At 35.5% G+C, this 24,393-nt stretch overlaps 1 protein-coding gene across 2 annotated transcripts in view; it reads left to right on the top strand.

Moving 5' to 3' along the window:
* Wasl (WASP like actin nucleation promoting factor) overlaps window positions 1-24,393 on the top strand; it is a 72,620-nt gene that overhangs the window by 33,109 nt on the left and 15,118 nt on the right. Inside the window, exons 6-12 of one of the 2 annotated variants that reach the window (XR_007210098.1) lie at window positions 178-346; window positions 1,260-1,302; window positions 2,580-2,733; window positions 8,475-8,995; window positions 11,979-12,087; window positions 12,780-14,568; window positions 21,628-21,637. Coding sequence is in view for 1 of the 2 variants with exons in the window: in XM_048340155.1 (XP_048196112.1) it covers window positions 178-346; window positions 1,260-1,302; window positions 2,580-2,733; window positions 8,475-8,995; window positions 11,979-12,087; window positions 12,780-12,841 (1,058 nt within the window). In the remaining variant the exon portion in view is untranslated. Of the gene's footprint in view, window positions 1-177; window positions 347-1,259; window positions 1,303-2,579; window positions 2,734-8,474; window positions 8,996-11,978; window positions 12,088-12,779; window positions 16,125-21,627; window positions 21,638-24,393 lie in introns of those variants that run through there. The other variant, XM_048340155.1, reaches the window with a different exon arrangement.

Raw genomic sequence — 24,393 nt, 5'->3', positions numbered from 1 at the left:
TGTTAAGGCATTTAAAATTTATAGGCATTAGCAATTTAGGTAATAAGTGATCATAAAACTATAGGCTTAAATTTATAGTAATGAGTGATTACACTTTAAAAATGCTATATAAATTATACAATATGATTGTAAATGATTGTTTTATTAAATTATATCCCATTTTGGTCTTACTTGTAGGTCCCAATCTACCCATGGCTACAGTTGACATAAAAAATCCAGAAATAACAACAAATAGATTTTATGGTCCCCAAGTCAACAACATCTCACATACCAAAGAAAAGAAGAAAGGAAAGGCTAAAAAGAAGAGATTAACCAAGGCTGATATTGGAACTCCAAGCAATTTTCAGTAAGATAATTCTCTTGTTCTTTTATTCTTTGGACAGGTCTTACTGTACTTCCCATGTTGCTTTTATCTCTTGAGCCTTTCTTTACCACAGTATCTGGCTTTCACTTTTGATGTATCATTCTGCTCATTGTTTTAAGTTGTTAGAAATGTTTGTTTTCTTTTGTAGCAATGTATATATCCATCACTTTTTGAAAACCATAGACCTTGTTGTATTTTTGTTGTTATTTGCTTATTTGTTTTCTCAGTAGATGTTTTGTGAATCTTTTGGTCTTTCTTGAGACCGAGTTTGGCTATACTGTAGCCCAGCTGCTTCAAATTCTTGATTGTACTGCCCAGTCTCCTAGTGCTAGAATTGTAAGCATGGGCTCCCATGCCCAAATTGTTCATGGATTTTATGACTCACTTTTTCACTTGTCAGAAAGGAAATAATAAAGTTGTTTATCCAGCAAGTTGTTGGACATAAAGATGATTTTTCACCATAACCTATAAGTAGTATTTGAAAATTGCATTGCTGAAAGGTATTGTCTAAAGGTAGAACAGGCCTTGTCTAAAAGTAAAACCAAGCCATTGTCTAAAGATAAAAGAAAGCCTGTGATACATATATATTTTAATTTTTCACATGCACTATTTCATTAATTATAAAATTTTTGTCCTTGTATTACTCAAATTCTTATTGTATTACTCAAATTCTAATTTTGACAGTTAAAGCACTAACTTTTCAAAGAAGTCGTACAAAAAATTTTAAGATTGTTAGTATAGGACTAGGGCTAAAAATTTAAGTATGCTAAGTGTGTGTGTGTGTGTGTGTGTGTTATATTAAGCCAGTTATGTCTGTGAGAACTAATAAGCATAGATTGGATTTCATAATAATAGGCTTTAAATGCCCTTTGTGAATTTTATTTTTCTATTTTAGGCACATTGGACATGTTGGTTGGGATCCAAATACAGGCTTTGATGTAAGTATCTTTTCAATTCCTATTCATTATTACCAAATTTGGGGAGAATAGTATGATTTTCCTTTAGATTTTTATCTTTTTTATTGTTTTGGATGATTCTAATGTTCATTTGAATGTGCTTTGTATTTTTGCATCTATACTACTGACGTTTGAAAATACAGTGTTGTTCTCTCTTTGCTATTAGGTTTCTGTATTCTTAAACTATCTATACTGAGTAAGTTAAATACTGAGTTTTGATAGCTTAAGAAAGGCGTTTTTGTTAACTTCAATGGACTACATTCAGATTATGTGAAAATAGTGTAATCAGATTGTTAATATTCAGGTATATAATGATAGAGCTTTTCTACCTATTCTTTTTGGCACTTCAATAACTCACTATTTTAGGCCAGGTGCCAGTGGCTCACACTTCTAGTCTTAGCTAGTTAGGAAACAGATCTGAAAGATGGTAGTTTGAAACCAGCCCAGGCAGCAAAGTCTGGGAGACTCCATTTCCAAAATAACCAGTATAAAAATGACCAGGAGGACAGGGCACATGTGATTAAGAGTACTAGTCAAGTAAACAGGCTGAGAAACCATGAGGCCCCAAGTTCAATCTTGGGTACCAATCCCCTTACCACCACCCCCCCCTCAAAAATTATTTTGTAGTACTATGAGAGTAAGCTAAGTAAAACAACAGGCAAAAAAGAATTGAAGTTTCATAGCCTTTTGTTGTTGTTGTTATACTGGGGCTTGAACTAAGAGCCTCCAGCTCTCTTAGCTTGCTTGCCCAGCTAGTGCCCTAACACTTGAGACATACAGCTAGCCCAGGTTTTGCTGATTATTTTAGAGATGGAACTACTTGAGACATTATTTGTGATTGGTGTCAGCAAAACTTTTGGTTATATAATACAATAATAACTCTGCAAACAATGTATACAGCTTTGTGTTACCTACTGGACATTAAGGAGGTCCTTGTCTTCACATTTCCAAATGGATTTTTTTCCATGTATTTATTCATGATGAGAAACATCTTATTTCAGGCAGGGTAGGCATATCAGAGTTATTAATAGATTAATAGAAATCTAAATGAGATACCCTCTTCTAAGACAGGCAAAACATAAAATAGAAAGTTCTTTGGTTCTTGTTTGTTTAGGTTCTTTATGTTTATTTTTCCATTTAAATAATGTAATGTTTTAAAGATTTATAAGCAAAATCATTTTTGGAGACATAAATATTAAATGTCATGATTGAAATTACAATCAATTTTTTATAGTTAGCAATTGCTTTATCTGTTATAGCTAAATAATTTGGATCCAGAACTAAAGAATCTTTTCGATATGTGTGGAATCTCAGAGGCCCAACTTAAAGACAGAGAAACATCAAAAGTTATATATGACTTTATTGAGAAAACAGGAGGTGTTGAAGCTGTTAAAAATGAACTCCGAAGGCAAGGTAACTTTTATTCTAATAATCACTTTAATATTTTTACTTTTTTCTCTGAATTTTCTGAGATTAGTTCCTTTATTGGGAAAGGAGAGTGCCTTAGATTAAACTCTGGGCTTCGTGTATGTTAGGAAGGTGATCCTACTCATCTATGTACATCTGAGCGTCTACGATGAGTTTCATAGGAGATATCGATACCTTCATGTGGACTCCTCCCTTTGCAGAATGCGTAAGATTAAGGACAATTTGGCCCAGCATATTATATCTTGTATTATTCTGATAAAAATTTTAAAACTTAAGGTATATTTATTGCTTTTATTATTTTTTATATTAAATTTGTGAAAATCCATGCAAAATCTCCCAGCTATTCGAAGAAGTTACAATTCCCTATATATTTTACTTAATGAAATGGAAGCCATTAAAGTTGTTCTTATTATAATGCAGTAGTAATAATTTAAATGTGATCACTTTGTAATCACTAATGTCAACATTTTCATAATATAAGCAAGGTAAACTGTTCTGCTTTTGAAATACAAATCTTTTAAGTTACAAGTTTCTTTTAGTTGAGAGCACAAAACCTTCAGTATTTTAAGATGTGAAATTTCACTTAAAGCATCTCATGTTTTAACAAGCATGACAGCACAATGCAAATAAAATGACTAAAGTTTTCAATATGAAAGTCATCAATCATTTTGCTACTTTGATCATTTGGGACTAAATTTATTTTCACCTTTTAAATACTCATTACAGTGTAACAGAAAAAATCTTCAGGTAATGTGTTCTTGAGTTTGTCGTTTTAATGTATATATATTTTATTTACCTTTTTGTTTTTCCCTGTTTATCCTCACTTTATGATTCTTTTTTTTTTTTTTTTTTTTTTTTTTTTTTTGGCCAGTCCTGGGGCTTGGACTCAGGGCCTGAGCAGTCCCTGGCTTCTTTTTGCTCAAGGCTAGCACTCTGCCACTTGAACCACAGCGCCACTTCTGGCCGTTTTCTATATATATGTGGTACTGGGGAATCAAACCCAGGGCTTCATGTATATGAGGCAAGCACTCTTGCCACTAGGCCATATTCCCAGCCCCCTAAACCTTATTATTCCTGAACTAGTCTCAGGATACTTAGACAGTTTGTCTTAGGAGTCTTACAGTCTATTGTGGAAACAGATACCTAAACAAGTGCAAGGTCATATTGCGGTTGTGGAAACATAATGCTACTTCCACTGAACTACCAAGATGCTGCATTTCTAAACTCTGTGGATTTAAACACACACACACACACACACACACACACACACACACACAGTAGGCACAGCATAGTACTATTGCTTTTTAATTTTTTGGGGGGCAGGTTGTTTTTTGGTGTTTAAATCTGCTGTCAGGCTTGCATTCCAGTCACTGTCCTTGATCTTTTTTGTTCAATGCTAGTGCTCTACCACTTGCCACAGCTTTACTACCAGATTTTTGGTAGTTTGTTAGAGATAGGAATCTCAAAATCTCTCCTGCCCAAGCTGGCTTCAAACCATGATCCATAGATCTCAGCATCCTGAGGAACTAGGACAGGCATGAACCACCCACCCTACTTAGTTAGTACCATTCATTTTAATACGTACTGGCTAAGATGATGGAAGACCATTATGGTCTTGCAGGACTATAATGTGTTTTTCCATTCTAACCACCTAGGCATCACTGTGATGCTTGGGCTCTTGAATTTGTAAGTTTACAAGTAACTTGACATTATTGTCATCTATGCCTCTGCATTCTCACCTTAATGGCTATAACCAGTAGTGATGAATATCATTTAGATTGGGTTTTTAAAAGAATTCATTAAACTGTTTCTTATTTTATGTGTTTTAAAAAACCCTCCAGTTAGACTTTTTCTTAATTTAGTTTCTCTAAAATAATCAGTCTTAGCCCTTGAAAAACACACTTTGAGAACAGAATATAAAAACAAAATTTATTTATTTATTTTTGGCCAGTCCTAGGCCGTGAACTCAGGGCCTGAGCACTGTCCCTGGCTTCTTCTTGCTCAAGGCTAGCACTCTGCCACTTGAGCCACAGCGCCACTTCTGGCCATTTTCTGTATATGTGGTGCTGAGGAATCAAACCCAGGGCCTCATGTATACGAGGCAAGCACTCTTGCCACTAGGCCATATTCCCAGCCCAAAAAGAAAATTTATTATATTCAATAATCTGAATTTCAATATGGAACTTGTTAGACAATAAAGAGTGGGTTTGTGTAAGATGGATTTTTAAAGGAATAATTAAAAAAGCAGATTAACAATTTATTAAAATCTTGTGTAGGTAGAGCATATAATTTAATGTTCATAAGTGAAAATACATTTGTAAAACTGAATTAAATCTTTCTTGATACTTATTTTATAAAGCCTATAGGCATGATTATAAAACAGCCAGACTTGTGATTTGGTTTGTACATTTGTTTAAAGTTCATTAACTCATAGTAATGTGTTCTGTAGGTCCACCACAGTTGAGTGGTATGTATGTGGAAGATTATTTGAATATGGGTAAATGATGCATGCTGTGCTGTGTTGATTTTTCAGAAAATGTAGAGTTTGTATATTCTCTATAAATTGCAGTGAGATTTTTAGCTCTAATCTCAAACTAATGGTTAGGAGATGCCTATGCACTTAAAAATTAAAAGAATATTTCTATATTGTTGACAGTTTAGTATTTTGTCTAAAAACTTACTAGAGTTTTCTGTTTTTATAAAAACACTTCTTGGCCAGTAATAACGTATTGTTTTTATTACTACTAATTGTACTTACTATTTTGTTATTGCTGTTTATTCTTTGCATTTTTCTATAGCCTGTACAGAATTTATGTTTTTATATTAACTTGGATGAGAGAAGGGAATTAACAGAAGCACACCATTTTATAAATGTTTCCTCGGGGGTCTTGTCAATATTTCCACAAACTTGAATTTTTCTTAGATAAAAAAAATTCATGAGAGTACGCAGGATCAGTTATTAATACTACATTTATTTGTTTTAAGGTATTTTTTGAAATAGGGTCTTTTTGTGAAGCCCCTGCTGACCTGGAATATGAACCTCAGACTGAACTAAATTTTGTGATCCTCCTGTCTTTGTTTCCTGAGTGCTAAAATTATGGATATGTACCACTGGCCCTAACACTCTTACCAGTATTCTTTTTGTAAAAAAAAATATTACTTTTGTATCTGTGGTACTGAGGAATTGAACCCAGGGCCTCATGCATGCTAGGCAAGAACTCTACCACTAAGCCACATTTCCAGCCCAGTACTCTTAATATTAGTGTTGATTAGTACTTGGCTATTTTTCAGTATGTTAACCTTTTTTTGTATAATACTTTCAAAATGAGATTTTTTTAATATAAGTTTTATTTTTCCTTTAATTTTTGATAATAGGAACAGTTTTCATTGTGGTAAGTTTTATTTCATGCTTTTTACTTTATTCCATTTTTAAAAAAAAATAAAAATTGTGGTCTTCATGGTAACTTAGACTTTTGAAATTATATATCAGAACATCTTGAACTGGTTTTTACTGTCTTGACAGATATTTTTGTGCATGTAAATACAACTAACAGTGCCATCTGTCCTTTGTTGCCATAATTTCTTTGTTTTACCTTTAGATACAGAATTTTTTTGTGCATTTTCCTTTTTTATGTTGAGATAGTAGGCTATAAAAGCTGGATATTGGTAATGAGTTGTTTGTTTTTTAAAGAAAATATAGCCACTTTTCAAGAAAGTGGAAGTGATGAGCTTGTACTGCACTAAAATGGATGTTTGTTCCTTGTAAATGAAGACTGGTCTCCAAAGAAGTACATCTGGACCCCAATATATAAATTGAATGCACGTTCAAAAGAGCTTTAATCTAATCTTCTTGGTGAAAACCATGGGAATTAATTGGTTATTTATAATAAGATAATATGAATCATCTTTAACAGATTTGCATATCATAAAAATGACAAATGTAGATAAATATTACTGCTATTTGGAATACAAACTTTGGTGTAGTTTCTTATTCAGGAATGTGCATAGTACTGTCCACCTATACCATTTCCTACGTTATTAGCACTTTGGTTGAAAATACATTAGAAAAGGATGGTGCTTTTAACAAGTGTGAGTACAGCTTTAAACAAAACTGAATGAACCTTAGCTATAACAACCAGACAGAGCTGTAGTATACCTTGAGCATAAATCATAGGAATGCCGAATGCACTACTGTGATGGCCTACCTGCTACTTTCAGTTATATACTAGTAGCAATTTGAAAAGTATACATGGCTAGAGACAGTAACCATGTGAGGTTGGGTCTTCCTGCGTGTTTCAGTCAATGTTTCTGATTTTATTTGATTATAAATCTTATAGTATGCCCATAATTGTCCCAAATGATGTCCGAAGATATCATCATACCCACTTTAAAAGTGAGGGTATCACTGAATGTCTAAGCTTATTGTTTATAATTAGTGGATACTTATAACTGAGTAGGTGACTAGGAATATTTTTAGTATCAGACTATACTTCATATTGGTAGATAAAATAGCTATTGTAGATTTAAATTTTTCCCATTAAATAATTTTTCTGTCAGGAGAAATAATGAAGTATGTTACTTGTGACTATTGATAAAATCATGTCTCTATATATGCAGTAAAGTACAATCTAATACTTAAAGATTTTATTCCTGTAGTATATTTTGATGTTGCTGTACTTTTGGGTTTATATTTTCATTTACATAGACTAATAATTGAAGTATTACTACTAGGATAAAAGTTATTTTTGTTAGTAGTGTTGGCAGTTGACAAAGGTCTCAATTTGTTAATGATCATTTTAGATTTCCTAAATAAGTAATAGAACAATTGTGCTATTAGCCAGCTTGCCTTAATACCATTCCTGGACTTGGTTTAGTAATACATTGTATTATAAGATAAAATTCACATGTAAATTACACAATGAAGATTTACATTTTAAAATGAAAATGTGTGTGATTTTAGTTCATACTAATAAGTTAAAACATACTACAAAATTAGGAATCTGAACTGATACTATGAAAGAAAACATATTTCATTATTTAAAGAGGAAAGCATTCATTCTTTCTTGCATTTTTTTCTATATGAAGTAGAAAGGTTTATTTCTACTGGTGCTGATTCTGAACATTAAACTCTACTGTTTCAACTAATATTTTTCAAGAAACAGTAGAAAGGTAATCTTTAAATTGAATGTTTCACTAAGCACTGGTGGCTCATGCCTGTAATCCTAGCTACTCAGAAGGCTGAGATCTGAGGATTGGAGTTTTAAGCCAGCCTGGGCAGGAAAGTCTGTGAGACCCAAGACGGGCAAAAAATACAAAAAGTATTTCAAAGAAAAAATTTAACTTCCCCTCTACTCAAATGTCTGTAAAACAAAAATGCAGATGTAAAACTTTGTTATCTTGGTATTATTATTATGGCCAGTCCTGGGGCTTGGAGTCAGGGCCTGAGCACTGTTCCTGGCTTCTTTTTGCTCAAGGCTAGCACTCTACCTCTTGAGCCACGGTGCCACTTCTCGTTTTCTTTCTATATGTGGTGCTGAGGAATCGAACCCAGGGCTTCATGTATGCAAGACAAGCACTCCACCACTAGGTCATATTCCCAGCCCTTGGTATTATTTTTGTAGCACACACATGCACATATATGTATATATGAAAGTGAATTGTTCTATTGTGTTAATATATGTTATTTATGGGGGAAAAACATGTTCTTTTTTTTTTCTTGTTTTCAGCACCACCACCACCACCACCATCAAGAGGAGGGCCTCCACCACCTCCTCCCCCTCCACATAGCTCAGGCCCTCCCCCTCCTCCTGCTCGGGGAAGAGGTGCTCCTCCCCCGCCACCTTCAAGAGCACCCACAGCTGCACCTCCGCCACCGCCTCCTTCCAGACCTGGTGTGGGTGTCCCTCCACCCCCACCAAACAGGATGTACCCTCCTCCACCTCCAGCTCTTCCTTCTTCAGCACCTGCGGGGCCTCCACCACCACCTCCACCCCTGTCCGGGTCAGCATCAGTGGTACCACCCCCTCCACCTCCACCTCCGCCTCCACCTGGGCCTCCACCTCCTCCTGGCCTCCCTGCTGATGGAGACCATCAAGTTCCATCTCCTGCCGGAAACAAAGCAGCTCTTCTAGATCAGATTCGAGAGGGTGCTCAGCTGAAGAAAGTGGAACAGAACAGCCGGCCTGTGTCCTGCTCTGGAAGGGACGCACTTTTAGACCAGATACGGCAGGGTATTCAACTGAAATCTGTAAGTGATCCCTTTGTCACTTCATTTAGATCATTTATCATAATTGAATTCTAAGGCCTTTTTTTTTTAAAGGAAGGTATCTTTAGAATTTATCTTTTTACTTGATGCTATTTATATTTACTAGTGTCAAATGTGCAGACTTTCCATAAACAATGAGATACACAGAATTTTAGTTCAGTTTTATTTCTTTCTGCCTTTTTGCTTGTTTTGGCGGTGGTACTGGGGTTTTGGACTCTTTGCTGTAGCACTTGAAAAGCATGCAGTTTGCCACTTGAATTATACTGAGGCCTTTTTATTTTGTTATTTTTCAAAGAAGTCTAACACTTTTTCCTGGGCTAGCTTTAGATTATTACCCTCTTACCTGTGCCTCGTGAAGCTAGAATTAACAGAATGTACAACCACACCTGCCCTGACCTGTGAATTAGAGTTTTACACATGCTGAGTCTTGCCGGTGCTGCCCTGAAACCACACTCCTCCTAAGTAGCTGGTTATTATAGGTGTAAGCCAATTCTCATATCTGTGTATTTCAGTTTAGATAAATGCCTATAGGTGTATTGCCCATGTTTCTATATCAAGGTCTAGAACATCTACAAAGTTTCTGTATTCTGAAATTTAGAGTAGTGAAAACATCAGACTCTACAGGAAATTCAAAGAGTTCTAATAGAATTTTTTCCTTTTTTTTTTTGCCAGTCCTAGGCTTTGGACTCAGGGCCTGAGCACTGTCCCTGGCTTCTCTTTGCTCAAGGCTAGCACTCTGCCACTTGAGCCACAGCGCCACTTCTGGCCATTTTCTATATATGTGGTACTGGGGAATCCAACCCAGGGCTTCATGTATATGAGGCAAGCACTCTTGCCACTAGGCCATATTCCCAGCCCTAGAATTTTTTCTTTTCTTTTTTTTTTTTTTACTGGAATTTAAAATGAAATCCTCATACTTGCTATACTGATGTTCTACCACTTGAAATATACCTCATCAGGCATTCTTGCTTTGGAGATGAATAGGACTTTGTTCCCAGGCTGGATTCAAACCAAATTCCTCCAATTTCTCAGCCTTCCAATAGCTAGAATTACAGGTGTGAGCTGCCAACACCCAGTGCTAATAGAGTAATAGCAGATAATTGTGAAGTCTCTGAATTGGACAAGATGATCATTTCAAACTATAAACAGTTTAGTCAAATAAAAGTGAGCTAACTTCTATAAAAGACCAAATAGCATATGTTTAGGCCTAAAGACTATGTTGTCTCTCATTACTACTCTTCAGAGCTGCCATTGGATCACAAAGCAGCCATAAACAGTGCCTAGATGAATTGGCTTGATGATGCTGTATAAAGCTTTATTTTTCTTCACTAAATTTCAACTTCATTTTTTGTTTTCACATTGCAAAATACTCTGTTGATTTTGTTTAAACATGTAAGAAGCATTGTAAGCGTTTAAGTGATTGAAAAAGAAAGGATAGGCTAGCCAGAGTGCATAATATTTAATTATAGCTGTTCCTTTAAATTTTGCCTATGTGCATGCATACTTAAGTCATCAGCTTATTCAATGATGAATGTGCATACTTACATCATCAGCTTATTCAGTGATGAATGTGACTACCATGAAAATGCATATTTAATTAAAGAGCAAGCAGGAAATCTATATTTACTTATATGTAAATTCTTATCCAAGTAAAGATATTCAAACAGAGTTGTACAGTCCTGGCTGATACCATGTTCTTTGAGAACCTCATACAGAAATATAAAGCTCTGAAACGATTTCTTTTACCTTTGCTCATGACACTTCTGTAGTTCTGTGACACAGATTGACAAGTAGTTAGGGATGATGAAAATTTTTCTTTTTCTTTTTTTTTTTTTTTTGCCAGTCCTGGGGCTTGGACTCAGAGCCTGAGCACTGTCCCTGGCTTCTTTTTGCTCAAGGCTAGCACTCTGCCACTTGAGCCACAGCGCCACTTCTGGCCATTTTCTGTATATGTGGTGCTGGGGAATTGAACCCAGGGCTTCATGTATGCGAGGCAAGCACTCTTGCCACTAGGCCATATCCCCAGCCCGAAAATTTTTTCTTAATAACTTTCTTTCTGAAAGGATTTACAATTTCAAATAAACTGTGTATTTTGAAAAGTCTGATAATTCAGTGTAGCAATGCTATCCTCATCAGTATTAAACCTTTATGTGGGCAATGTTAGCTTTGAGGCAAAAATTAACAAATACATTAAAACATTAGTCAAGGCTCACTTACAGGCATACTTTACAAATTATATTTTTCCCCCAGATCATTTGAATGTTGGAAACAGGGATAATTTAATAATTTTCTGGAAAAAGTCTTTTCTATTTTTCTTCCTTAAACATAGTTTGGAGGGCATGAAATATTTCTCCTAGAGGTACTTACTTGCTTTATGTGAGTTTGTTTTGAAAGTTTGTCAACTATTCTCCTGAAAGAGAAGTTAAATGCTTTAAGAAAGGAAACTTTTTAAATATAATATGTACATTATGTACATTTCAACTGTAGTTTTATATTGAATACAAATACTTGGAGATGTAAAGCTGTATGTTTCTCAGAGAATATAAATTTCTTATATTGTTCTTAGATGATCTTAAATGTGGCCCACATCAATGTGAATAACGGTATTGCCCTAGGTTTATAAAATTAGATCCTGCAACAAAGTAGTTTTAAAGGTTTATCATCTAACACTTAGAGGCTACAATAAATTAGTCCAGCTATAAGAGCAAGTATTTTTCAGGAAAGTTGTTTTTAACTTGTTTTCCAAATATATTGATGGCTCACATATTATGAAATAAAAGAAATCATTTTTTCAATAATTCTAAGGCAGCAATTTTTTCTTAATTTAATCCTAAATTGGGCTTGCAGATTTGTTTTCTTGTTAATTTTTTTCCTGAGATATGATTCTAAGCAAAGACAGTACTTTGATGACAAAGATTCTTTGCTAAGGATTTGTAGTTGAGCTTTTCTAATTTTATTGTTCAAGGTGTCTGATGGCCAAGAGTCTACACCACCAACACCTGCACCCACTTCAGGAATTGTGGGTGCACTGATGGAAGTCATGCAAAAAAGGAGCAAAGCCATTCATTCTTCAGGTATTGTGTGTGTATGTGTGCGCGTGTGTGTGTGTGTGTATATGCATGCACACTCACACCAATACTAGGTCTTGAACTCCTAGCCTTCTGTTTTGACACAGCTTCATTCACAGCTAGCACTCTTCCAGTGTGGCCACATCTCCAAGCCTGGCTTTTCACTGGTTAATTGTAGTCTTATGGATTTGCTTGCCTGGGGTTCCTTTGAATCCTAGTTTTCAGATCTCAGCCTCCTGAGTAACTAGAATGATATGAATGAGCTACCAACACCTAAAATAAAATTTACTACTTGAAATTCTCTTTTTCTTTCATTTTTTGTGTTACTATTTTCTCTGCTAATCAAGTAACTTACTGATTGGTCCACTGATTGGGACATATTTAACAAACAAAATTGCTGCCTCTAAGAATAGTCTGTTTGGTAACAAAAAATACTAATAGGGTCTCTGATCAACAACCTAGGATTTGAACTCAGGACTTTGGTGCCGTCCTTAGCTTTTCCAGGGCTGGAACTTTGCCACTTGAGCCACAGCTCAAAAAGTCATGGCTTTTGAGTGATTAGGATTTTCCTGTCTAAGCTAGCTTTGAACCACTCTTCTCAAATCTCAACCACCTGAGTACCTAGGATTACAGGTGTGAGCTATTAGCACCCAGCAATGTATATCTATTAATTATTTTTCTTTATAATTTTCTTCTAGATGAGGATGATGAAGAAGATGATGAGGAAGATTTTGAGGATGATGATGAATGGGAAGACTGATCTATATATTATATATATATACATATATATATTTTTACGGTGAAATACTAAACACTACTTTCTGTCTATGGATTCTGTAAAATTATCATGTAAATGTTCTACCAATTTGCTGTATATTTTTGTTGCCTTTTTGCTTTTTTTTAATTAATCTGTGCAATACCTCATTTAATCTGTAAAGGTTTGTCATAATCTCCCCTGTTATTGTGTGCAAGTTTACACCAGAATGCTCACTTATTGTGAATATTTTTCATTCCATCAACAGGGGAGTTTATATATTATATGTGAGACTGACAATAAACCTTAATGTAATTTAGTTATAATGCCAGAAGGAAAACACTATTTTCATACCCTACTTTTTCTGTACCTAAATTTTCTTATTAAAATCTAGTATAGCACTAAGTTCTTTTTAAAGTGATGTAAATTTCAGTTTCTTTAGCCCCTTCATTTTAAATACAATGCTACATATGAATGTTGAAGCTGATACATTGCACAGTTCTCTAAATATCACTACACTGCAGTTTTTCAAAGTTCAACAATGTGCTCTGCATAAAATCACTACAAAGATACTATTGGAGAAGAATGTTAACACTCTTGTTATAATCATAATGCCTGTTGTGGTTCAGCAGTGGTGTTTGCAGGCTGAAATTATAGGAGCCCTTACATATCTGTACTTGAGGTTATTTTTAATGCTATAGCAAATGTGGCAGGCCCTTTTTGGCAAAAAGTTGAAATATATTTTTGGTATTATTCTGAAAAGTTATTTAAGTTGGAGTTTTGCAGGTTTCAACAGTAGTTTCCTGCTTTATAGCCAATATGGTTATTCTACTGTTTGATGAAAAATCTTACCAAAACATTATTTTAATAATAAGTGCTTTTATTTTGCAGTTTGAAAAACTTAAGGTACTCAGAAATACGAACTATAGAGAAAAAATATGTTGGCAAAGGTATATACTATATAGATAATTTTGTTTGGGTAACTTCTCAAGAATTTTGTCAAATAGGTGAAATATTACGTTTTTCTGGAAAGATTAATGGTCCCATGTCAAACTTATTGGAACACATAACTAATTTTAATAGATTTTTAAAAATAAAATTTTACAACCTACACATTTGTTATGCATACAATATGATGTGTTAAAATTAGGGCTTCCTTGTTTCTACAATACACTAATCTGCCCAATGGTGATTGTCTGATATTTATAGTGCTAACTATCACACCTACCTACTTTGAGTTTCAGGTAGAAAATAATCTGATTTAAATACAGGCATATTTTTCTCACACTGAGTCATATGCAGAATGTAGTTTCAAATGTATTTCATTATTATAGTCACAATATCCAATTAAAAAAATATGCTATCTAGAATTATACTGACCAAAATCAAGTATTGGCATGATCTTGACAGGCTGGACCTGCAAGATGTGGCGTGAATTTTAACCAGTTTATCACATAATCTCTAGTGATCATGCATCTAGTTATCATAAAAAAAATAATTTAAAAGGTTTAGTTACTGAAAGCAGTAAGTGGTGCAGTAAAATAGTTTAAGTTATTCAAGGAATGTTATCTTCCTTGAAAGAGTAATTTAAGCACATGGGAAAGATTCTAGATTTTTGTTTCCTGTAAAAACAGTGCTCTTTGCTGCTAAAAACTGTTTCCCGCTTACTGTCAATTTTATCGTGGCTTGAGCTCAGTGACGGTGTGTGGATGAGGCTGGACAGCTACTGATCAGTGGCAAATATTACATCATGATTATTTTAAATAAGTAACAGTAAACTGCTTTTCTTTTTCACATTATAAAAGATATCTAAAATTTCCTATAGTGTCTTTAAGATAATGCCAATTTAATATGTCTCCTAACTTTTGGCCAAGGATTCAGGATTTTCCAGCTAACTTTGGAATTTACCAGAAGCTTTTCTGAGGACAGGATGTCAGTTCTTTGAGTTGGAAATACCATGTATAACAATATTTGAGTTGGAAACCCCACATAGAAGAATCTTTCTAACCAAAGGTAATTGAGCTTTTTTTCCTCGAAGTAGAAAAGACTTGTTACTGCACAGTCTGAATTTCTGGTAGTTGAAACACAGTAGCTATGGGGTTCAGTCCAGGCCTGATGACTAAAGTGGTTTAGCAAGTAAGATGTAAGGTTGCATGTTCCAGTCCTCCACTGTCTTGCGCTCTGGGTGGAATCCTACCTGTACTTTGTCTGAAAGCCTCCCGCGTATACTCCAGCTAAATGATTGTCTGGTCGCCTTTGCATTTAACATACTAGCATGAGGCCTTTTCTATCTAAATGCTACGTGATAGACAATTTTAGCTAGCCACATATTGTATGTATGAAAAAAAGATTTTCAATCATTTCCATTTATCAACTGAAATTTTGTTTAGTATGTGAATTTTTTTTGAAATGTATAGTGAATAGGATGATGCACTGGTGGCAATTCATCATAGAGCATAATAAAATTAATTTGACCCAAGTAGTACAAAATAGCGTGTTTTTATTTATTTGTTGAGAGATTAAAATAAGTCTACAAGCTTAAGTTGTAGGATATAGCAAAAAAGTCCACAGCAATTATGGACAAAGATCAGAGTTTCCAACAGACTGCCTTCTATGAGAGTTGGAGTGTGCCATTAAATAAACATGGTAAGCAAAGAATGTTACACCCTGTTCTGTTGGGAAATAGAACAGCTGCTTAGCGGCTCTGGGGAAGCCACTGCTGGTGTGTGGAGCACCACACTACAAGGTCAAACCGGAGCTCTTGCACATACCAAAAATGTTGAAGGTTGCCTTATTACAATAATAACGGGAATGTATTGGTAGCTTCAGTAAGTGCCAAATATAGCAGCTCGTATGTGACATGAAGTAGCTTCTAATACACAGAATGAGCAATAGTGTCAAAGATGGTGCTCACTTTAAGCAAGAAATGCAGTTTCTGATGACTAGAACCTTCTGTTTCCCTGACCCTGCCACAAGTGGGTGTCTGGAAACCAAACAGTTCTGGAATCCAGAGTGTAGGATGCTACAGAATTCTTTGAAGAGGTTTAGTCAGATTTAGCAAACATTTCAAGGATAGTATGTTCTGTTAATAAGTCATTTCTGCTGTCCAATAATGAACACTTTTAAGAATGTATTAAAACCTTTAAGGAAATTTTAAAGAAATGCCTTAGAATTGTACCATCACATCCTATTTCTCCAGTCAACAGAGATTCCCAAAATGACTTTGCTTTAGGAACAAGCTCCTGAAGGACAAGTGGAGTGGTTAGGTATATTTATAGTACAATAGACAGTCCTCAGTGGAAAATGAATATTTTTCTTTGCACCTTTATTTTATTGATTAACATTTTGCCTTTAAAGCACAGCATTCTCCTAGTCTTAGGCATTTGATAGCTATATTAAAAATACTGCCTTTTAGGGAAATCACTGGGAAAAGATGTAGTAGAATCACCTGTTAGGAATTTGACATGGATCTTACTTTGCAGCTAGTACTAAGATCACCTTCTGTATGTGATACATGCATTCATTCCCATGAGGAGCCTATTTAAAAGTGTAGAACGCAACATCCAGGTGCATCTGCTATGGCTTATTGTAGGTAGGTGGATGGATGGATGTGTAGGATTATACTATTCTCATTACATATTAAGTACATTTAAACACACACACACACACACACACACACACACACACACACACACACACACACACACAGAGAGCTTTATGTCTCCAAACGAAGCAGAAATGAGGATATGCTTCTAGGCTAGTCCAGGCAAAAGTTAAGACTGCATCTCAAGTCAGGTGTGGTGCATAAAAATAGATACAATCCTGGCTCTGGGCACAAGGCCAGCTGGGGCAAAATTAGTATGAGATCCTTTCTGAAAAACAGTAGGATTACAGCAGGGCAAACAAGACACAGAGTTTAATCCCCAGTGCTACAAAACAAGCCAAAAACGATGTACACAGTAAGATCCTGTAATACAATTGAATAAGATAGGCCTCATTTGTACTTAACATTATTTGAATCTGATGGATACATTGTTTGACCATATAATAGATTTCTATTACAATTGTAAGATAGGTTTGGGAGACCCTTGTGTGAGACTAGGCAGACACATGGCCCACATTCATCCGTCTCCTCACAGAAGAGGTCCCAGACATGCCATATTTAACGTGACTGAGTGTTTTACCACAGATCTGTGAAAAAGATCTCATAGACCTAAACTCTTCATTTCTTTTCCATAATATTTTCCTTTTGTTTTTATTTTCCTTTTTCTGTGTTTGTTTTTAATTGAGAATAACACAGATTTAGTTTGCTTCTGGAAGATTTATGGGAACAGATCTCTCCCTTTCTCACTTGCCATCTGAGTGTTGATAGAAGCTATGGTATCCTGAGTCCATCACTGCCCAGAAAAGCTAGCTTACTCTGAGGACTCAGACTCTGACTAAAGCATGTGATGGTGTTTTGGCTCAGTGATGGCCGTCACCCAACATTGCCCAAGCATTTGGCCATCACGGGATACTTCTGTCATTTAGTACTGGGTTGAAATAAGGTTGAGCTTTTAGATTGGACATCTAAATTATTTCATGTATGTAACCAGGGATTATCTTGACTTAAATATAAACATTTCTGTATATTCTTAAAACCTAACCTGATTTGAGAATAATCTTGCTGTGTTGTTATTAGTCAACAACTGCACTAGCAATTTAAAGCCTAGGAGCTCTTCCAAGGAGAACAAGAACAGCTTGAACACTTCAAACTTAACTTCCTAGTTTCATTGTTGGTGAGAGAAGGGAGATTCTAATTTGGTTGCATTAGACTCCAACCTTATTAGAAGAGAGGCAGAAAATCAGATGTGTATCTAGTATTTGTAGATGGAAATCAACTACTTAGGTGAAAGGAAAAGGCATTGTCATGTGTGATTGACTACAGGGGAATAAGCAAAGCTTACAATGTCCTGATTCTATTTTGTCTATAAGGCAAGTATAATTAGGCCCATGAATCAGTGTCTGACTCCCAAAAGAACTTTTCAGTATTCTCAGCTATAATACAGGTCTTCAAACTTCTCATTTGTGTTTGCAAGGGTTTTTTGGTTGGTTTGGTTTTGCTAAAGACTAGTTGAGACAATTCTCAGGGAAAGTGAGAAATATATTTGCATCTGTTTTGAACAATGGAAATCAGGAAGTTGATACATACAGTATTGGGTTTCTTCGTTGTCTATTGAGCAAGCATGGCAATATAAAAAGGCCAACTTTCTTCCTTCTTAGCAGTTGAAGTTTAAACTATACTAGACCGTACTATTGTAAAGGGGTTTGTTTTGCTTCATTTCTTCTTATTAAAGACTTTTGAACTTTGCTCTGAATATTTGCTGAAGCTTGTGATGTGATTAAAATGTTCACAATTGGGTGATTATGCGACACTAATAAGCAGCCTCAGACTTTTAGCTGCTTTCTTTGTAAGCTGCCTATGAATAGAGCACCCTCTGGTTCTGTTTAAGGCCTTGCTTTCCCGTGGATGAAGCCATCGGGGCTACTGAACATGGTATATTTGAACTAGTTGCCTAGAGAGATATTTCAATGGTTCAGGTACATTCTCATCAGTGCCTACAAATCCTATGGCCACAATGCCTTGTCTCATATGTCTGGGTTAATTCCAGACAAGCCATATGCAGAGAAAGAGAGTCTCTACACCCCTGAACATTGCAACATCTCTCCTTTTTACTTACGCATTTTTTATCACTTTGATGTTATAGAACCCAAACAGCAAAAATGCTAGTTTTAAGAGAAGCACTGTATATTTTCATATTTATTACTTTTTTTTTTACCAACTCGCAAAGTATTTTTCAAACATACATTATTCTAGCAGCTTCAGACCTAGAAACATTATGCATTTGAATTGTTTTGAATTTGCAAAAGTTACTCCATTAGTCATTATTTACTGAAAAATTAGATTTGGCCAGCTTGTATTAAAAAAAAAAAAAAAGGTGTGCTTGCTCTGTCTGGTGCATGTTTGTGACTTTCTTTAGCATTGTCTTTGTATCTTGACCTTTGTTAATCTTCACAGGATTTTTCTATGAAATTGAGGCTTGAATAAACATATATGGAGTCATATATTCCATATATATATCCCATATACATATATATATATATATATATATATATAGAGAGAGAGAGAGAGAGAGATAGATAGATAGATAGATAGATAGATAGATAGATAGATGGAATTTTGCCCAGGAAGCTTTCAAATGCAGTTAAGGGAACTGGTAAGCTTAAGAATGATATCAAAAGGAAATGTTTTCCTGTATCATACTCCTGATACCTCAAACAATTCCCAAATCTCTGACTGGTTTTCAGAACCAAAAATGTTTGAATGCAAAGTTACAATCTTAACATTCTAGAAATAAATCCAATTTAAAATTACTATTTTTACTATATGTTGAAAGTGAGCACCAGAATAAATCTCTCACTCCTTATATTAATATATCTCTTAAGATTAGGGCTACAGAGTGAATTTATGTAGCCACACAATGCCAAGTTCCACTGAGCGATCTTGGTTGTTGTATTCCAATCTCCAATATTTTAGGATGTTCTTGCAATTTATTAAATTTATGAAATTGCCTTGATGCAGTCAGCTTTGGAGTGGACAATGTGCCCATGACCAATTATGTAACAATGGCAAAAAGACATGTCTTGTTGAAGAGGTATGGGATGTTATGTTGACATTTAATACTCAAACCAATATTCTAATCAGTATATAATTACTATATCAACATGTATGAGATAACGCAGAAAGTAAAAAGAATTTTTTGAGCTCAGTTTTAGAAGTTCATCGGTGGACATTTTGCTTTGGGGTGTCTGGCAGAGCTGCTGGATGGCCATGATGGAAAGCACATGGTGGAGCAAACTGCTCACCTACTAAGCAGGAAACAGAATGGGGAAGGTGCCTGGTCCCACAATCCCCTACAACAGACCATGCACCCAGAGTCCTTAATATGGTCCACAAGGCTTCTTCCACTAAAGGTCCACAGTACCTCCAAAAAGGCACCACCCTGGGTACCATGTCTTTAATACACAGAAATTTAGGGGACATCTACCATCCAAACTATACAAAATGGTATATGAATTTCTATAAAACCCAAAGGCTTGCTCTAGCAGTGTACTGTAAACATCTTGGTCCTTTGTTGTGGCAGTGTGTTTACCAAATCTGAAGTATTTCTCTAACCATTCCTCCTCGGGCCCACTTTGTTCGCCCTCCCCAATGCCCTTCTCCAGCGCTTTGAAGCTTCCCAGTGACTTACTGTGACCGCCTCATGACTGCACTCATCACAATCCCAGACGTTTCATCACTGAGATGGTTTGCTTTGAGAAAAATCAATATCTTTACTACAAAGATAAAAGACCTATGATTTTTCTACTTAGGCATACATGATTTTTTCTATTTATGTATATATATAAAAAAATGCTCCCATGCTGTTTACAAAACACAAAGGTAACAGAAAGGACAATGTATTATAAACATGCAGCTAAACCAGCAACCATAAAGGCAAGCCATGCAAATTGTGAGCTTAAAACAGCCCAGATTTTTGGAACAAGGTGGTTGTATTATTTTTAATAACTTTTCCTTGGTTTACTCATTCTTGATCCACATTCCCAACTCCATCAACATTAAAATATTTCTTTCCATTTGAAATAGTAGATTGGGTAACTGGTATGCCTGAGTAATCCCAAATGCTTAATAAATGATTACACAAAAATTCATTTGGAATTACCTCAGCAGAAAGTTCTGAGTTTAAAGTACTCTCTTGCCAGTATGTCTTCCTAAATATGTCCTGTTTATTTCATATTTTTAGCATTTCATATGACTGTAGATAGATAGATGATAGATTTATTTCTTTATTTTAACCAATAATGAGCTTAAAATGATAAATGTCAAGGACTTTGATGTATTTGGTTTTCATTTCAGGGTTCTGTGCATATGTTTTTTGTGTGTGTGTTTTGTGATGTCTTTATTTTTGTTTTTAAAGCTTGCACTTCATTATAGGCCATTTTTATTAGTGGCAGCTTCTGCAGAGAAAGGATTTAAACCATCCCGAGTTCCACATACCAACTTTCCTGTATCTGTACAGCTCCCAAAAATTCCTGGCAGCCTTGATTGAAAAGTAAATAAAATGTTAGTGAATAGTCCCTTGCTTCTCTGGAATGCGGAATTTTCTTCTGTCCACTGGCCTCCTGCTTAGTATGCACAACTCCCAACTTGTGAATGTTGAAAAAGCAAAAGCTGCAGAATAAAGTAACTTCTAGAAAAACATTCACAAATCATTATAAATAAATGTGTTTTCCTTCTGGCTTTCCCCAATAGATTAATTTTTTAAGCTACATTTTTCAGCTCTGAGTCAGTATAAAAGAAGATTTGGGGCTGCTAATTGTTGGACTATTTGTTTGCATAAATGTAGTTTTTTTAATTTCCAATCTGAATTGATGACACCTTTCACATCATGAAGAATTATTCCATGATAAATTCACAAAAGACAATTTGCAAATTTTAACACAGACTGACTAGATCATTTGTTGTACTTTTCACAGTGAGTAATATGCATCTGGGATTTCATTCTGCAAGAGAGAAATTTAGCATTGTGCTAGTAACAAAAATTCTGGTAAGAGGAGATTGGTATATTTCCTACCTAATTACATGCCTAATTTAAAAAATATAAACCAAAAACTGTAAAATAGATTGCTAAAAACTGCCCAGCATGTTGTACAGATCATAGGACTAACTGTAGAACAAATCGATAATTTAGCTGAAAATTAGTGCAAAATACCAGTGTACCAACATGTCAAAAATAGCACTGACATTTTACACTGGGCATCAGAGGCTCATGCCAATAATCATACCAATTCAAGAGGTTGAGAACTGGAGGATGTCAGTTCAAAGCTAGCCACAACAGAAAGGTCTTTGAGCTTCTCCAAAGTAACCAACAACAAACAACAACAACAACAAACACAGATGGAGGTATGGCTTAAGTTGTGGAGTGCCATCCATCAGCAAAAAAAGACAGCATACAAGGACTAATATTTGTACACACACACAAAGTATGGATATATGTATATATCTGTATATATAATACTCCATTATTTCTCTTTGTCTTAGGAATACTTTAATTTATCAACATGTCATCTAGTTATATTTTTTTCAAAAATAACACCTTTCATGAAGTTCCAAAATGGGTAACATATTGGGGCATTTCTCATAGCTGAGCAATATCATTTATGTAATGTCTAGTGATTGCATGAAGGAAAAGGATCCCATACCACTGCTGGCCACCCAAGGAATATTGAGGGCCTCTATTCTGATGTGTCTTCATTGTTGCTGGGAGGTGAATTATCTCCAACTATTCAAATACCTTCACCAAAATCCCACTACTTGTAAGACAAAAATTTAGTACCTGATCCCCAGGGTATGGATTCAGCAAGTTAGTAGGAAGATGATGGCATGTACAAATAGCACAAGGCAATGCAGTTAGTTGTACTAAGGCAAAAGTTTGAACAGAGGATTATGAGATCTCAGAAAAAAAAGAATAGAAGACATGTTCCGAAATTAAACTTGAAAGATGAGTCGTTTATTGACTCCAGGAGATGGAGAAAGGGGCATTGTAAAATGGGAAATAATAGTGAAACCAAGAAAGTAAGAAGCCAGGAATGTGGTTAAGAAGCAAGACCTGAAATCTTGAGTTTGAAGCTGCTGAAAGTGTCAAATGGTATAGCTTTTGCTTAATACCAGAAATATGAAATGTCTTGTCACAAAGACTGTAAGCAATGAATACTTCCTAAGAAGGGTCATGCATTCAATCAGCATTTACGGAGTAGATTAGACCTTGGGACATTAGTAAGAAAAGACATGGTAAAAAGCTCATGAAGAAAGTGTTCATCATTAATGTTCCATCAGTGGAATCAAAGAGTACTAACTCTACCCACGGAGAAAATGAGCACTGGAAATAGGGAAGACTGGAATACAACAGGAACAAGTTTTCAGAGCGGGGGAATGAGTTCAGTGTTAAATACATAGTGCTTGAATTGAATTTGAAGGTATGCATGGATCTAGAATCCTAGAAGTGAGGCTCATGCTAGAGTTACCACTGAAGGGCCATGTTGGGTAGCATCAGGTCACACAGCTGAGGATGGAGGAAGAACATAGGCTGTTTTTGAAGGATGAGTAGGTGCTAAATGTAAAGCATAGGGAAGGAATTCAGGTAGGATGGAGTGTGAAAAGGTATGTGTCAAGAAGGGGAATCTTTGACCACCAACTGCAAGTGTTTGCCAGGCTTAGGTCCAGAGCATGTGAGTACAAATAACTGAAAATGGAAGCAGACAAGTAACAAGAATCTTTTTGCTATGCAAATGGATGACAAATTTATTCTGTCAAATACAAATGACTACTGATAAACTCTAAGTAGGCAAGTGGTGTGATTTGAATTGCCATTTTGGAAAAAAAAAGTATTACTGTAGCAAGTTAAAGACAAACCAGGAGTAAATGCAATGAAATCTGAGAAACCAGTTAGGAAGCAAACGGTGATAAATTGTGAGTGACCTGTGAAGCATTTCTGTTGCTGTGAAGGAGAGGATGTAGCTTATTTTCATAGGGGAGAAAGTTTGGTCAATTTGTATATACAAAGGTATATACAAAGTAGGATCATGAGAAAGGAAGATAGGAAAATTACGCAGGTTATAATGAAGGATAAAATAGTAACTAGACAAGAAAAGAAACAAAAACTCTGGTGGTAAGTCAGAGGTTTCTTTATTAATTTATTTGGAAGTTCTGCGGTTTGAACTCAGGTCTTCTTTTTGTTAGGCTGGTGCTCTACTATTTGAGCCACACCTCCAATCCTATTTTTTTTTTTTGCTGTTATTTTTGAGCTAGAGTCTCATGAACCTTTCTGCCTGGGCTGACCTTGAACGATTTCCTTCCACTGTCAGCCTCTCAAATAGCTAGGATGACAGAGCATCAGTCACTCTCCCCTGGTGAGCCAGCGGATTTTAAATAGCTTCACATGCTCAATTTGAAGACCCTGGTGTTGCTGAGGCAACAACCACCTTCATCTCACCAATGTTCACACATTATTAAGTCTAAAGAAATTAAGAAAGAAGCCTGATGAGATAAATGGGGTTTGAAATTCAGGTCTTAATCATAGGTTTGCAAGATGAATGCTTAAGAGTTTGGAGCCAAAAACAATCATAGGCAAGAAGCCACTCATCCTTATGCCTCCATCCAGGAATTTTCAGGAGTCTTCCAGAGAGTTCTGGGCTGTCACAGGTAGAATCGTTTTCAATCAATTTTATCTGGATCTTAGATATGTTTCTATTTCTCTACCTATGAGAGAGAGACAGAGAGAAGATGGATAGATATGTGATCAAATGTACAAGCAGAAATGTATTTTGAGAGATCAATTTCCTGTGTAAATTTCATAGCTGAACTTATTAAATGAAAACAACTATGACATCACTAAAAGATAAAATCTGATGAGAGCAGCATTGCTTGGAGGGTCCATCATTGACCAAAACATCATCAT

Source organism: Perognathus longimembris, chromosome 2 (assembly GCF_023159225.1).
Source record: "Perognathus longimembris pacificus isolate PPM17 chromosome 2, ASM2315922v1, whole genome shotgun sequence".
NCBI classification, from domain to species: domain Eukaryota; kingdom Metazoa; phylum Chordata; class Mammalia; order Rodentia; family Heteromyidae; genus Perognathus; species Perognathus longimembris.
Note: the sequence above shows the minus strand (reverse complement) of the source record. Positions and strands in the feature narration are given on the sequence as shown.